The sequence below is a fragment of the Hippichthys cyanospilos genome, chromosome 4 (genome assembly GCF_059441005.1).
Source record: "Hippichthys cyanospilos isolate Australia breed blue-spotted pipefish chromosome 4, RoL_Hcya_1.0, whole genome shotgun sequence".
Lineage (NCBI taxonomy): Eukaryota > Metazoa > Chordata > Actinopteri > Syngnathiformes > Syngnathidae > Hippichthys > Hippichthys cyanospilos.
In genome coordinates, this window is record NC_142372.1 from 9657156 (window position 1) to 9675014 (window position 17859).

At 39.0% G+C, this 17859-nt stretch overlaps 1 protein-coding gene across 1 annotated transcript in view; it reads right to left on the reverse strand.

The window, feature by feature from the left end:
- Nucleotides 1–17859, reverse strand: part of LOC148424510 (semaphorin-4B-like) — a 51685-nt gene that overhangs the window by 12299 nt on the left and 21527 nt on the right. The window contains exons 3-8 of the mRNA XM_088413702.1: nucleotides 10053–10213; nucleotides 9647–9709; nucleotides 8564–8662; nucleotides 6812–6923; nucleotides 5937–6053; nucleotides 4732–4889 (exon numbers count right to left, since the gene is read on the reverse strand). Of these exons, the coding sequence (XP_088269828.1) occupies nucleotides 4732–4889; nucleotides 5937–6053; nucleotides 6812–6923; nucleotides 8564–8662; nucleotides 9647–9709; nucleotides 10053–10213 (710 nt within the window). The remainder of the gene's footprint in view (nucleotides 1–4731; nucleotides 4890–5936; nucleotides 6054–6811; nucleotides 6924–8563; nucleotides 8663–9646; nucleotides 9710–10052; nucleotides 10214–17859) is intronic.

A 17859-nucleotide genomic window follows, 5' to 3' on the forward strand; every position in this document is an offset into this window, starting at 1 on the left:
AAATGTCAGACTGTATTTGAAAACACCATGTAGTTAGCGGCTAACGCTGGAGACTTGTGCAGTATTATATGATGAATTAACGGTGGTGTGTTGATTAAGACATGATGTGATGCGTGAAAGGAAGCAGGTTTGATCGTCTTTTTTTTTTTAATTCATAAAATCGATTTTGGGACATTTTGTATCCATTCCGATTCGTAGTAATGGGGTGCGGTAAATCCAAATTATTATTATTTTTTAAATGTTAGAAACAGAGATGCTGCATTTGTTTATTTTTAAACATATGACCTTGACTAGCTATAAGCTGAACCGACCGGTTACAGCTCCACTTCCTGTGAAAAAAACTAAAAAGTATGTCTCCTTTAAACGAAGGAAAACAAAATCATCATTCCAAAAGCCTGCCGCCGCCTCCTCAAAGAGAGGACATTGCACAAAGTGTAAACAAAGCCGAGATATTAATTAAAGCTTTTGGGCTCGCGCCCCGCTCCTTCCCCTGAGATTTAAAGAATCTTCACATAAACACTATTTAGACGACCTCGTCGGAGCCTGGTAATTATCAGCGAGCCTGTAAACACACGGCGAAGCCAACCACCAGCCAGGTGGCTGGTGTGGAGGAGGAAGCAAAAACATTCAAATCTCAGGACAGGTTGTAGCAGGGCCTCAATAACACTGAACTCCCTTACAAGAGCGCAGGGGAGGGAAGAACATGCGAGAAGTGGAACATTCCCTCCCGTTGCGAGCTCTTAAACATGAACAATCATCTCGCTGCGTGTTGGGGTGAGGCCTGGTGGGACTGCTGCAGGCCGGCGAGCCAATTAGGCTGCACTACAGTAGCCTTTGCTCATACACTAATGAGGAGCGTGCATTCCTGCTCTTTCAGCTGTCCACTGCTCTTCTTAAGCGCGCTTGTATTGTACTTTTGCATGGGGGCATCTCGCCCGTATAGCTGGCTTGTAAAAATATGCCTCGAAAACATCAATATTTCATATTATGAGGAGAGTGCAAGAGTAGGGATGTGCTAAGATTACCTTGGTGAAATTAATATCATGATATGATGAACTGAAGTGACATTATATTTGACCGTCTTACATGAACCATATTTTTTTCCTGTAATTAATAGTCACGGACTTTTATTCTTCGACTTAAATTGTCATGTTAACCATAGCGCTGCATATCAACTTTTGCACACCCCTATATAACAAAGACACTGACTGGAATAATAGAATATACTGTACATACAATATCACCCCCCCAAATTATAGGGATATTGTGCTTTCAAGTAAAATTTCAAGACTGAAAATAGTTGAATGTGCAAACAGAAGTTTAGAGAAAATAAAAACAAGTTTGCATATAAAGGCAACATTGTCGTTAATTTCCCTGTGATGGTGTTGTGTGCACAATATATGCCAAACTATATACAGCAGCTAGCAACGGTAGATGTATAAAATCTTACACTATGGGTACACATAGTCATGTATAGAAGTACTGAAATACATATGTCATGTATTCTTATAAATTGGAAAATGTTTAAATATAAAGGGAAAAGACACAAATATTCAGTACAGTGTTTTCATGATGCCAATTATAATAGTGATACCATGATTAGGGCGGACAGTTATCATACAGAAAATTTAATAAATATTGGGTGTAGGAACTATGTGGTATTTGCTCGGGAAAACATTTAGAAACCATGTTGTTAATTAATTCATCATACATAATTACTTTTCCATTGCATTGAGGCAGATATGTCCTTAATTTAAAAACATGACTTAACTGCTAAATATTTGACAAAAAATAAAACACAATAAGTTTTTATCAGCAATTAAATTTTCACAACTCTTCTCGTGGGCTTCAGTCAGATTCAGAAATTTAGACTTTTATTGTTCATCGTCAGTGCATACAGTCTTCATTATCCAAGATAGATGGCATTTATTTTACTAAAACGATTGCGGCAATCTGCTCCATAAGCAACTGTATCACGACTCTTAGTTCAAACAAAACGAACTTAGCAGCCAAATCAAGCGACTGTCGAGGGCTTTCCATGTTCTCCTTTTTTCTTGGCTACTCTGGCTTCCTCCCACATTCCAACAACATGCATGCCTGGTTTATTTAAGACATTGTCCATAGCTGTGAATGTGAGAGTATTCCATTGAAATTGGCTGGCGACCAATCCGCGGTTTTGATATCTGTTGCGTCGATAACGATCATACTACATGGCTTTTTCTCCCACTCCCGATTGAGCGGCAGTGTTATGCTTGAGTGAGTAATCCACCACCTTTTCCACATCCCTACATCCAGTGTGCACACCTGAATAAACACAGGAAAGCTTGAGTGGGAGAAAGGAAAGAGGACACGTCGGAAAAGCAAAACAACAACTCTCGAGCGAAATGACTTGGCGAGGTTGAGCAAAACAGTAGTAGAAACGCAACGGGAAACCTTCAAAGATGTTCAAAGATGGTCCGCTTTATCTGACAAAGCATGCGCTGGGCTGGGGGGGAGTCTGCCAAGATTAAATAAACACTATTAAAAAAAACATTTGAAACAGACTGGTGCTTAACATGGAGAAGGGAACACGTGCAGCTTTTAAAGTAAATTGCCTAATTCAAATAAAGTTATCTTGCTATAATTACCAAACGCTTCATCGTTGAAGTTGATTGTATTGTATTGGTATCGCTCTGTTGCGGAGCAACATCAACAAAAAACCTATTCATAATCATGTTGAATTTTTTGATTATATTTTTAAAGAAAAAACAAAAAAAAAAACAATAAGTGAGAAAACTGTTTGGGGTTACTTTCGCAGTCATTTCCATATCCAGAAGCCAGAAAACTCTGCACCTCCAGAAGCCAGCCGAGCACCAAGCCCCGCGGGAGTGAGTCATTAAGCTGTCACTTAGATTTCATGCTGTCTCCCCCACCCCAACCAATGTGCACATTAGCACACCGGTGAACAACAGCAGGAGGCGTTGGCCATGTGGGAAGAACGACAAATGCAATTTTACATAAAAGAAGCCAGGCAATTTTCATTTTGTATTGTTGACGGAAAAACGTATCAATACTCACTTGAACTGGGTTAAAGAGTCAATGAATGTATTTTATATTTTACATTATTTTATATTACAAAAATGCCACCAAAAAATACATCAATTATGTTGTTCCTGACATTTGTGGGAAAAAATGACCAATGTGAAAATAAAATGTAGCCTTCCAAAAAATGACTTAGTATGAGAGTGTCTGATGATTACTTATTATTGGTATTAATTTTTAATGCAGGAGGTATCGAACATATGGACCGCGGGCCGGTTCTGGTCCACAAACTGGTTTAATCCGGCCTGTTTTAATGCATGGATGGCCTTTTATTCTGTATGAGTTTGAAATGTCCTACTGCAGTTGAATGCGCCACATGGCTCGTCCTCATGTCGGCAGCTACCGGAGACTTGGACGTACCAAGCTAATCAAGCTACCTCTTCAACAAGCTACCTCTTCAAAATACAAGCTTGATAAGGCTATTTCACTGGAAGTTGACCTATGGAGCAAATTGGTGGTGTTTTACATTATATTGTTGCAATGCTTGACATGTCTATTCCTCGTACTCTTCCCCATTCTCCAACAGCGGCCTGCACCATGGCAACCGTATGAAGTCAAACAATACCTGTCAGGATTTAACAAAAATGAACTGTCGTTCAAAAAAACATCTGGGGCCCTCGGCGGGCACTTGCTTTTCAGTTTAGCTTGTCTGTGTGTTTGCATGAGGCGTACAGTCCAAAATTTACACAAGAAACAGCAACAGCAGTGTATTTTGAGCCTAGTAAACATATATTTTAAAAGCAAGATTAAAGTTAGAGTAGTATACTAATACAGACATTTTCAGAGGTAGTTATTATTTTGTGTAAAAAATAGTTGGAAGACACAATTATTTTTAAAATATGAACTTTTTACTGCTGAAAATTGCTTAAAAAGTATACAATACCTATAATGGCCAGTAAACTTTAATCAAACCCATGGGATAGCACAATACGCTCACTAGGCATAGATTATTTATATCATTTTGCATAATTTTTTTATATTGAAATTCAACAGTAAGATTCACCCACATTCATCAACATTGTTGACATTTGTTTCATTAATCAAAATAGACACATACTTCAGTATTAGTAATAGTGAAGTTTATGCCTGCATTCTGCCAACTTACATCTATGTTTATCTTCAGTGCTTTACACAGTATATGTTGTGAATTTCTTTTTCTCCTTGCTCCTTTTTTAATTTCCTGTCACACACACACACAGTGATTTCACACGACACACTAATATGCCTCCGACATATTGTTCTGGAATCCCAGTACTAGAATATAAATTTGTATCTATCCACTATAACCCATCCCACCAAAGATAATCCAGTTGATAGAGCGAATGTTATTTTATATGAATGTATGACCGGAAATATCATATTGATTCAATGTATCCACAACAGTGCGGAACGCAGACTGGAGGTGGATGATGTTAGGAAGTAAAAAAAATAAATATAGAAGGATTCCCACGCAGGGATGCTCAATGCATTGAAAACAAGTTTGTACAGTCAGACAGCAAAGTGATGCACTATTTCCATCACGCTTTATGCATGTTCCAACGAAGGAGCGTCCCGCCTCTCTGATTGGCAGTTCTATCCATGGAGAAGACAAAGCCCGCGTCTTGTTTTCTTTTTTGGTGTGCGTGTGCAGTCGACTAGGTGTCGTCTTACCTTGCACACGCGAGCGATCCTCGACACAATGGTGTTGTCGAAGAAGTCAAATTCCTTCCCCGCCTCGCTGAAGAAGAAGTAAATCTTGTCGTCATCGCCCACGGGGTTCCCTATTGGCTGACTCTCTTCTATGTAAGCCGAGCCCACAAAGATGGGATCTGTGAAAGCCAAACAAACAAAAATGAGCTTGCGATATGAATTTATGCACAGAAACATTTACATTGCTTTTGTTACAAAATAAGTCAGTCCTGGGAAAAGGGGTGAAGCTGAGACCCTGGCTGTAATTGCACTCAGATGTCTCATCAGCATGAATTACCGACAGATCCAAATAGAAAAGAGGCCTTAATTGAGCGCAGTGCGTGGCATCCTTTGGCAGAGCGCTTACAAAGAGCATGTGTGGCCACTAACTGAAGCCAGCCATCTAAAGAGGGGCTTGTCGTCTCTGCGTGCTTTAACAAGTGACCTGCTAAAGATCAATACGGGGAGATTTCCTGCCCAGTCAGACACACACATAATAGATAAAATACAAGCCTTGTTTCAAGCTCAGTTAAATACATGAATAAATAAATAAATAACTAAATAAAAGGTTTTTGAATCATTCACTCCCATTGATGACTATAGCTTTCAAAGACTCATATTTACATGAAGAACTGAACAAATTCACATCCATCGATAGCTAAGTAGGTAGAAAATACATTTTAAACGCTCTGGCAGTGAACGGGTTAATCAAAAGTGTTGCCTTGAAAAAGTGTCTCGGCTTTAAAATTTTCCCTCCAAGATACGTCGTTGATTGAATCCTTTTTTTTGCTTTGACTTGAGAGCCAAAACCTGGCATAGAGACAAGGTATATTGGCAGTGAGTTTAACTCACTTCACAAAAGACAGCCAATTGGCCCACAGTAAACAAAAAGAGGTTTCAAGCTGTTTATTGCCAATATAACGTGAAGTTTACTGCCAAACTAAACATAAAGCAAAGAGATTGAATGCCGCCTATTTAATCAAACCACTTCATTTACTTTATTAAAATCCACTATCTTAATGCTTGAACAATGTAAAAACCCCATGGACAAGCTAACTAATGACATTGGGGTTACTTTTTAGAGTTCACTGTGCTACCATAAAAAAACTATTTTGTTTGGTTAGAAACATAATACTCATGTAAAATTTATGTTTATGGTATAATGTGAGAGTTATTCAAGTTTTTACCTTGCAGCCATTTTAAAGAGTTTTCAGTTTTAAGTGCGGTCCCTTGGCCCAAACTTTTATAAATGACAGGCTCGTTCCCTTGGAAGTTGCTGACTGTGCCTGTGTACAACTCACCATCTAAAAAAGGAAAAAACATGTTTAAATTGAATGATCTAATAATGCGGCATAATCCATTCAAAATAAATGACATGCATGTGTGTAGAGGTTTGATTTGCAGATTAGCCAAGTACTAATGAGCAGATCTGGATTTACTAAATGCTGGCATTTCAGTCACCTGAAATGATTGTCATTTTACAAATTTTCAGGGACAATGACTGGAATTTTTTTCCTTTATCGATGGAGTTGGAACCATCAAATTGTACTACACCAGTCAGATTAATATACAGCCGATTGGACAACTGTTAAAATTCATATCCTATGGTATGATCCAAGCAGCAAACTAAAGAAAAACGCATGGCCATCATTACTTCCAGAAATTGAATGAGGTGCATCCAAATTTTGGACTGTACTTTTACGTTCCCTGAAACTGTACTAATTTGTTCCCAACGGTCTCTTTATTCTCATTTATGTGGATGCTTACGTGGCCCGTAAGAATCAATATTCCTGTCCATTGTCCAATGGAACTTTTAACAATAGTGATGGGACTGTTTCGTTGACCACATTTTAAATTGGTCCTCATCAGAGGATTGGCCCTATTCCTTATTTCCATTAATTGATCAGAGCAAAACTAGCGAATAATATTGATGTCTTATGTAGTGGTCACTACTAAGATTGAAGGTTGGATATAGTCAGGTCAATTCCAGGTCCTGTCCAAGGCCTGTTAGGGCTCCTTAATCAACTAAAGTTGTGTTTTATGTTATTTTTATAGTGCGCACCAACAATGATGGCCGTTGATTTGTACTCGGGATTAAACGGGCAGCGGCTGCGTCCATCCTCCATCGTCACCTCGCCGGCATCATCCCTCGCCAGCGTGAACGTGGACGTGTTCTGCAGACAGACAGGCAGAGCGTGATGATGATGTCACCCTAATAACAATGACCTCAGCAGCCTCGAGCACTAAAACACACGAGAGGGCTGACTTACTGGCAGTGTGGACGGTGAGTAAACAGGTTGTCATTTACCACACATATGGTTTGAATTGTGAGCAAAGTGGTCTTCGATCTGGCGCGTGAGCGTTAATACTCTGCTTTAATAAGCAAGCGCTGATCAAACATCTGTTTTCTTTCAGCTGTTTTTTTTTTCCACAAAACGTGAAGATATTTGTAATTGAATTAACAAGAGCAGTATAGTAATCAGTGTATTCAAGGATCTGCTTTTCTGCGGGTATTTTTAAAGAATATGTGTTCTATTGGCAAATTTATGATCTGTATCTGATATCTATCAGAAGATTTAAGTCCTATCTAAGGATATCCGCTTCCTTGTGATTTTTTTCCCCTCTTGATGCTGCCATGACACAAATCCCAATTGTGTCATTTGAGATTGAATCGTCCCTTGAACCATGAGACATAAATCCATCCCTTGAGTTCAATGTCCTGACTGTGTTTAAATCATGTCTGTCTGTTTAAAGAAGAACTAGAAAAATAAACATGTAATGTCATGGATGTCACAGACCGTCCTGCGCTGTGTCAACATAAAGAACGTTCACCCCGTCCCCTTCAGCTCGAGACGTCCTGTGTTATGATTTCACTTTTTGACGTCAAAGCGGGTAAAGTTTACAGAGCTGACGTTAGTGTCACCCCGCTGTTAGTCCACCATCCACTCCCGACATGCTCTTCTGCTAGATAAATAGCCGCTGGAAACTACCACACACACATCAAGTACCCCCCCGTTGACTTGTCTGGATAAATTGCCTCGGCAGGGTCCTGTCACGCTCAGATGGCAACGGAGGGAAGGAAAAAAAAACAAGCTTCAAAAACCGAAACAGATAATACCGAACAGTGGAACTTCTTAGATTTTCTGGAAAATAAGCCCCTCAAAAGGTTGACAAAACACCCTCATGCGAAATCTCCACAGACTTCTTGTCAGTGGAGTTGTTCTTTGAGATGCTTGCTAAGTGCCTTTAGCTTTTTTTTCTTTGTCTTTGACACCACAGTGGCGTATCAGTGATGGAAAAAAAATGTAATGAAAGAACCATAGGGAAAAAAAAAAACTTTTTCCAACATCATAACGGCTCTAGCCCTGAGAGGACAAAATGTCTCTTATTTTTTGAACCAAGGTACTTGAACTGCTTGAGCACTCATTATAGCCACACTGCTAATGCAAACATACAGCTATCGTGTGTGTGTGTGTGTGTGTGTGTGTGTATGTATATATATATATATATATATATATATATATATATATATATATATATATATATATATATAAACAACAACAACAACACCTTTTTACTGTGTACAATAATTCAGCAATTAACTTATTTTTCCACTTGCATGATAGTTAGGAACATTAAATGCAACCTAAACATCACCCATACAATTGATAAAGGTTTTTTGTTAGCTTCCGTTTCACTCGAACAAATTCATGCACTTGACTATATTTCCTATGCGAAATGTGGCTTTGTGATCAGAACCCAGAAGTCAACAGCGTCTTTCTTCTGATTGAAAAACACATACTTGAAGACTTACAATGTAGCTGCAGATGGGGCTGAAGGCGTAGGTGCCGCACACGTACAGGTGCGTGCTGTTGAGACGTAGCAGAATCTTGATGTAATTGAAGCAATCGGTCTAGTCGAGAGGAGGTGAGAAAAACACATAAAGGGTGTTATTTTTCTCGCCCGAAAAGCTCATCCCGGTTGTGCGCAAAATTCCAAAACCCCTGAAATGATCAAATAAAACACACAAGCAAATGTACCAAGCGGAGATAAGGAGTCAAGTGTTCTATGGTGAGAAAAGCTGTCGCCTGCTGAGCTCGCACAGCAGACGCGTGCAGCGCGGCACGTTGATTAGCAGGCCTTGTCGCCTGAGGATACAACAGCTGGTATGACAAAAAGGGAGCACATACACTTACGCGGGATAAAAAGAAGAATTTCCCCATGCTCACCTGATGAATGTGGAGGAGTGTTAGAATGTAATAGGAGATTGTGACACCAAAAAAGTGTGACAAAAGTGTATGCTAAGTAAGCCTGCGGCAACGCTCTCTAAATTGTAGTAACACATGTTACGTTGAGAGGCAACGCAATGATATCCCAGCCAACTCTAGGGAGAACAAAGTTAACACCCAAGACTGATTGCCAAATTCTAAATCCTGTCTAAATCCTGACCATATGAGGCCAATGCAGAAATTGATACTTGATGAAAATAGCATCACTGATAATGTTGAATCCGTGTATTGCTTAACAAAATAAAGCAAAACGTTCCCCAGTGTTCAAATAATTTGGTCTGAATTTGAAAACAAAAATGTACCGTTCCAGCCAGGTTGGTAAAAGGCATAAAAAAAGATGTACTGATTTCTGCAGAAACCTTGTTAAAATCTCTCATACTCCTTGAAGTACCTTCACATACCCCCATTTGAGAAGCAATAATCTATATGGACAACTACGCTACCCATGGCCCAAATTCTGGAACAACACTGCCTATTGTTCAAGTTGTAAATCTTCATTTCAGCATGTGAGAACACATTACACAAGAAAAATATATAATACAGTACAATAGAAACTTTTTTGTTGATTTTCTTTCAACTTTGTGTATGTCATTAGCAGCACATCTCACCTCAAGGTTCTTCCCTTTGAAGCTGCACTCTTCTCGCTTTCCAAGCGGAGTAGCCCAAGTCAGCTGAGGGCCAAAAACAGCCAGAATAAATCATTAAAAAAAACAACAAAAAAACAGGAATGTGCTTTGAAAAAACATATTGAACTTTTGTATGTTGCCCTCCAATAGAGTAACATCTCAATCAAAATGCAACGCCCACCTGATACTAAGATATCTGCTACAAGTACAAAAGTATATACCAAAATTTTCCAATATAAATATATTGTATATGTGTAATATTGTATACAGAATATAGATTTTCACAGTTTAATTGGATTTCTATGGTTTTCTACGGGGAAAAGAACTATTTGACAACCACAGCAACTCATTGCGTGTGCACACATGTCCGTCATAGTGACACACTCACATTCTTCTGCAGCTTAGTCCTGCTGATGTCGGAGAGGCTGAGGGCAAACAGTGCCTCCCGGGCCCCCACGTAGAGCATGTCGTCCTCCTGGCTGAGAAGCAGTGATGTGTAATTGAAGACACCCTCGGCAGAGAACCTCTTGGCCGATCTTTCCTTTGCATCTGCGGGATACAGGTTGTGCCATTAATAAATTGTACAGTATGTATATATATGTAATATAACAATTTACATAATTCAAATGTTTTCTGTTACAGACAAAAAAAAAAACAAAAAAAAAAAAAACATGTTAATATAAAGTTAACAGCCTGGAGCCTGTGAAGCTTCTGCCATCTCAAAGCTCTGCCTCTGGTCGTCATGGTGATAAAAGTTGCACTCGACATTGGCTCGGCAGTAAACGGGGCAAAATATGGTTTGGCTAACTGGCAAAAAACAGCCACGAAAAAAATGGGCCGTGTTCTATCCAATGTTTACAATCCTGACAATTTGCAACAAATATTTTTGGGCGATCGTGGCTGTATTTGCTGCCTTGCAAAAATCATTTTTTACTGCATGTTGTTGCTACAGTCAGACAGCCCAAAGTGGCAAAGACTCAAAAACTCCTCCGGTGAAGAAAATGCCAAGATTTGTTTCTAACCACTTGAAGCCAACTGATGGCAGCTAATGCAGCCTTTATCAGTAGCAATGTGGATTTCAGGCTTGAAATTGTGGCTTAAACATGCAGTTGGAGCATATCTTCCTACATGATAGGCGTGCTGATACACTCCACCACATACTTGGCAGGCGGAAAAGAAAAACATGTACAAATACGACTTTCAATGCCGTCAATTTTCATTGTTTTGGATGCGATAACATACAAAACAATTCGGTTTCCTGCTTTTGCAAAGACAAACAAGTCCAAAAATGTTAAGAATTAGTTTTAAAAATATCTAACAGTTGTCAGGGGTTAAAAGCTGAGAACATGCAGCATCTTGGACCTTTTGCCCTTCAAACTATGTGAGGTTCTTGCAAAGACACCACCTGACAGTTTGCACAAGATCGATTAAAAAGAAAAATGTGAGCTGTCGGGAGCGAGAGGCAACATGCTGATTTCCTGAGTACCAACCAGACTTGATTGTTTAGATACTTTGTGCAGCTTTTTTCCTCCATTGTTTTTGGTACATGTTGACATATTGTTTCTCATTGTAAACATAGCAAAGACCGAAAACGGCTCCAAAGCCAAAATGCTGCTTGTCCAAATAAGATGAACATCTCATAAACACGTCCATTTGCTGCACTTGAACGAACACTGAGAGCACTTTGGCAAGAAAATCAAGTCTTCCTCCATAGAAGAGGGCGCCAGCTGCACAAGACTCATCTTGTCCAAAGCATCACATTTGAAGGCCTTTTCCAAACCAAAAGCTCTTACTTTGCTGAATAGCATGCAACATCTGGAGTCAATGAAGAGAAAGCCTGTCGTTTAAAACCATAGGCGGGGACTCAATGTATATTAAAAAAAAAAAATCCTTGCTTTCTGTTGTCTTGATTGGGTCTTTGAGTGCAGGAACATCATGAAAAAAATGCCTTGTTTGAGGCACTGAGTCCAGAAAAATCAGAGTAAAAAAATAAAATAGAATTTAAAAATCATCAATAAATGTTTCCAATAGTAAAATTTGTTGAGAACTTTTCAGATGTAAGTAAAAATGCCTCAAAAAGAATGAGCCTTTGAATCAGTATTATTTAAGTTTGGGACACATCAAACTAGATTGAAGCTTAGAAAAAGAGATAAAATAAATCTGTGGAGTAAAAAAAAGAAAATGCTAAATCAAATAAAGTACAGTACTTTAAATAGAATAAAATGAAAATGCAAAAAAAAATAAATAAATTAAAATCACTTTAATGCTGCACAAGAAAGAGCATCACCAACAGAAATAATCACAGCAAAAGCTCATTTAGTTTAAAACTTCTCAATTGAGATTAAATAAAATCTAAGAAATACAAATGCATAAATATATAAATCAATATTCAAATACTATATTATGAAACAAGATAAAAGCCTTTGAAAATAATTACACAAAATAAAAGATTGTTTAAACAAAACTAAGTAAAGACATTGTAAAATAACGATGATGAGAACTTCTACAGACACATTTCACAATATATGAGGAATACAAATGTGAAAAATGAGATAAACATGAATCAATGATTAGGAGTAAAACAGTAAAACGAGACAAAAAATATAAAAGCAAGCTTAAAGCTATTCAGGTAAGAACAAATATCACAATCTAAACTAAATACAAACCAACAGTAAAATAAAAGAACTTACAAATATGACATCATTTTAATCACCAGCTCTTCTCGCTTGCAAGCCTGGTGCTCCCTTGGGTTCTGGTCGCCCGCTAAAAAAACAGCTTCTCTAAGGCACATTAACACCCTAACATATATCACCACGAGAGACTAAAAAGCCGACGGGGGCAAACTCATGGAAGTAGGCAAACTGAAGAATGGACGTCATTAAGGATGGTAGTTGCGCTAACATTGAGAGGTCATCCTAGAATAATATCATGTCACTTGTATGGCGTCTTGTGGCTGATTTGAACTGTGTCTTGGAGAGGTCACTTGTTGGGCAGGGAGGAAAAGAGAGAAGTGAAAGCACCTTCCCAGCCAGACTGCACAAGAACGCTCCATCCATTAGCCTCTTGTTTCATCAGCTGCCTGCCAACCTCAGCTCTTCACCTCTGTTCATGGCTGCACTTATCATCAATACTACCGACACTAACATGTGCAATTAGCCACAGGTTGCCAAGGGACACGACCGCATACATGAGCGCGGTCTTGCCCCTCACGCCTACAATAACATGAAAAAAACCCCCCAAAAAAACACTGGGCTGTCCTTTCCTCTTCTGGGAAAATCTGATAGTCGTGTGCCAATGTGAAGTTGCTTATTCAACAAGACAATTATTTGTGAGAAATACATATGCCAATGATGTCATTTTACTCCAACACAGTGTTTGAACTCGGCTTTGCAAAAAGCCTAATCTTTTTTCCCCAGATGAGCTGTCGCACTACTTTAAAGTAAAGCTACGTAAACGTTCATCTTTGTCGTCTTTTAACGCTTTACGAATTTTAAATTAATTTCCAAAGTAAACACTGACAGTCTTAAATAAGATTGAAATAAATGTATTGCTGAAACGCATCTATTATGGACTTCAAATGTGGCAAATCAGAGATGAACAATAACTTATTCACTGCCACTGCCAGTGACTGACATCAAAGATTAATTTTAAATCGGCTAATTCATTGCCATTGACAGCTATTTTACCCAAATGTCAATTTTGAACTGGGCTAACAGTGAATTCGATTTTATAGAGCAGTACATCTTGAATAACATTTGTAGCAAAAAAGAAATATTAAAATATTGAAATAAAAATAACATATACATCTAATATAAGCTTCTATTAAGCACCTAAATAAAGTATGACAAAATTTTAGCGACTCATTCAAGCTTGCGCTTATGATCCTGTTACTTTGTGCGCTGTCCCAATACTTTTGTCAGTACTGTGGAAGTAAGCAGTAAATCAGATGAAATTCAATTTCGACTGCCTATTCATTCAGGAACTTTCCTCATCAATAAATAAAGGATGCTAGTAGCAAGTCATATAACTCAGCAGGTGAAAGCGCAGCTGCTCCACAGTGAGCATGTGCAAAATGTCCGCAAGACAACCAGATACGCAGTCTCATTTCCACTCCTGTAATAGAATGGCGACACTCCAAATGTGGCTGTAGTAAATATGGAAATTATAGCAGGTTTATATGCATACATCTTCATACATACATACATCATCTTGTGTCTGATAGCGTTCAATTTCACTCGGGCTATAAATCCTCCAAAGCCCATTAACTTTGTCGGAATGTCAATCAAAACAATGCATTTTAATGCAAACCTTACCGATGATGTCATTCACGTGCAAAAAACGCCAAACCATAAAGTGAAGCAGATGTTGACATGCTCGTAAAGTAGAAAACAACATTAGTACGAAGCCACATTTTTGCGGAATTAAACACATTTTTGGATTGGTCCGGGCCTCTTGGTTCGCATCGGCGCACCGAAGCTCCAGCTAACAGAAATCATCCGCCGGCGCCACTTTGCAAACTAAAACGAAGCGCACATGCACGCACACGCAGCTGCACATCGCATTCCAGATGTTTTGTATCGCTGAGTAGCGCCGAGGGCGGGGCAGCTAATCGCTCCTACGAGGCCTGATTGTCAACATGGCTCGCACTGACTTTAAGCAACGCAAGGCAGTGATGTGCAGCTATGGACACTTCATTAGGTACACCTGCACAGTCTAATATCATAGGTACTTGAATATTTTGCCCTTGCAAATATGATAATGCTTACTTTTATTTGACTGACAAATAGCATATACTGTAATATTACCCATATAAATTGTTTTGGCAGGAGAGCACTGTATAGCTCTAACAAGGCAAACAATATACATCTATCTAAATTTTTAATCATTCGATCATCCAACCAATAAGCGATTGCTTCTGACTTTAGGGCGGAGTGCCAAAAGTCAACATTCATTTGCACTAAAACTCTTCAGCTCATACATCATATTAGGGCCTTGGTAACAGCTTGCCAATGTTCCTAATATATAGCCAGTAAACTCTAAAGGATCAAAACAAGTGTTTTATTATGTGAAAAAAATTCTCAACTGAGAAAAACAAATTAATCGTTTAATTTGAAAAAGCAATGTTTACTACTTAATACATCACCTTTAGTCAGAAATGTCAAACATGCCGCATGAAGTCATACTGTATGTTATATAAAAGTCATTAGAGAGTAAATCATTTCCAGATTCCACAAGCTAGTAAAAAACAAAACAAAACCTAAAGATAACAAAATGATCCACAAGCGTGGCTCATTCACTGCCAGTGACATCTTTAGACGTCAAAGATTTGTTTCAACTGGACAGACCTAAGTCAGAATTCAATCTGCAGTAAACTACATCAAATCCTACCTCATATTTAAAAACGCTTTCATGCCAGCTTTCAAAATATCTTATTAAAATTAAACCCAAATATAACAACACAATTTCCAACAATCAAGTTCTGTTTCTTACAACAACCTACATCAAGTCATACCTCATATTAAAGGCCATAATGAACGCTTTTCAGACCTATCATTATATCGTCAATCAACCCTAATTATTAAAGTTACCTTAAAACATGTTTTATTGTTTACATATGTACTCAACAACAAACAACATCATGCGATGCCTCATTTTCAAGGCCTTTAAAAGGGCTTTCCTTATCAGTCATTGTTTTCCTTCATACACCAGCACAGCTCTATAAATCTATATGAATATCAACATCATCATCAGTGCCTTATCTCTTTCTGAGATGCGTTGCCTGGTGTGCCTTTTGCAGAGTTGTGTTCTTCATATTGAGTTATGTGTGTGTGAGCGAGAGCTGCAGCTCATAGATAACAAGCACAGGCTAGCGGTGTCTCACACTCACTGCATGTTGATTAAGCAACATAGAAGGTGTCGCATCATGACAAGTAAATAAAGTGCAGGCACTTGATGAGGCTTAAACGGTGGAACTTAACCCCGTTATAGAATCAACACACACAAGGATGTCTGCCTAGCAAGACTGCTGCGCTGCTCAGCTGTGTTATTAGTGTCGCTCAGGTGTCAATCCGCTGGCATGCTGGTGGTGGTCTACCTCAAGTGGAATGTGTACATCATTGTGGTATGCAAGCGACTTATTCTGACATGTAGCATGTAACAATCTCAGTCACAAGACAAAAAAAAAAAAACCCCGAGACGTGTCCGCGCTCGCCTGACGACGAGTCGTTTGGAAGTGAAGCCCAAAAACTTGTGTATACACAAGGAAAGCCACCGGATGCCATTTTCTGTAAAAGAATGTCAGAGAAAATGGGGTGCTGATAGGTGCTAAGAATGCTGTTGACGGACAGATGAGGAACTTGAGGCATATACAAGGCGGTTGTCATGGCAACTAGAGCCCAGCAATTAGGTGGTGATTGAATGACTTAAAATGGGAGCAAAGAATGCAGTTGACAACAGCTAATGAAGCAAATACCGTAACTAGTTTGGAGCACAGCGTGTCTTTAATCGTCACTGTCTGATCATTTATTGAGCGCTCAAATCGAAATAGTAACCTTAGCACTGATGCTTCTGATTATGAAAGTGTCCTGGCTGGTCCCGTTGTTACATAAACCGCTCAAGTAGCTATTGCAGGCTGACATGTGCTAGTCTCCAAATAACAAGTGCTCCAATTTATTTAAAGGCGGAATTTAAAAAAGAAAATATTGTGGCTTTAAGGTACCAGAAAAAAGACTACCTAAACTCGTCAACTTTTTGTCTTAAAATACAATGAATTCATCATTTTGGAATAGTAACCGTGATGCTAATGCTAACACAATACGAGAGGTGTGCTGGATGGTCCACCAGTTAAATACAAATGAATATTAAAATGAGCAGTGATGCTAATGTTTAAGCAATACAAGACATCTACTGGATGGTCCACCAGTTGTATACAAATGAATATTAACATTAGTAATAATGCTAATGCTAACACAATACAAGAAGTGTACTGGATGGTTTGCCAGTTGCATATGAATACAAGAGGGACGGCATTGTCCACCTGTTGCGTACAAACGAATAGTAACTTTAGCATTGATGCTAATGCTAACTCAATACAAGAGGTGTCCTGGATGGTCCACTAGTTATATATAAATCAATATTGACATTAGCGATGCTAATGCTAACACAATACAAGAGTTGTACTGGATGATCCACCAGTTAAACAAAAATTAATTGATGCTTCAAGCGCCAAAATATTTGTCATGTAGTTTGTTATAATGTTATTGTCAAGTTTATTTTCCTAAATTGCTCATTTATGTATACAGTAGTTCAGTGTTTTTATTTTTCTATTTGTGATATTGTTTGCACATTATGACGGTGGTTTTTATTTTGTTCATTGCACTGAGGGATGTGTTCAAAAGTGGCACTTCCTGTTTAGTTGCACGTCAACTTTACGGTGTTAGGTGGAGGCCAAAGCTAATGATTGATTATCAGGCTATTTTTCTTTTGGAAGTGACTTTTTTAACTGGATTTGGACTTGATTCCCCTCAGGATTTGTGCACAGCTATCAAGGTGTGTTCTTACTATTAATAATGGCCGTGCATCCTTCCATTTGCTAACTATATGGTGTTTCCATTTTGAGTATGCATGTAAATATTGTATTATTAGCTTTGTATGAGAATTTGGTGACGTTCCAATTACCTGATGCAAAGTCAGGTGCTACTCAGTATAAGTTAAAGCAACCCCCACGTGCTGGGGGTTGAAGCAAACAATAATAAACCACGTTATGACTTTTAACTGAGTGAAGGTAGCACTACTTGGCAAGTGTCTCAATATTTCTGCGGCCGTGTACATAATTTAGTATTCACAATCTATGTAGTGTGCACATTCCTGCAGATGGTTTGTGCCGCTTGCTAAGTGCACTCTCTGGAAACAGCCATGTGATTAAGGCCTAAGTGCTAACGCAGCATACAGACCCACTATTGTGTGTGTGCGTGTTGTAATGATGAGTTGTGCAGTAGGCTGCCGCTCTGGTTGCACACGCACCGCAAAGTAAGCCGAGCGAGCGAGCGGGCGGTCGGGGCCGATCTGAACGTCGCACGCTGATGGTTTTGTGCACGCGCTCCTCAAACAGCTGGAAGCTTTTAACGCTGACCGAGGCGCACCGCCACCGCCGCTCGCTTCCTGTCACCGTACTCCACGCACGCGCCGCTTTTCTG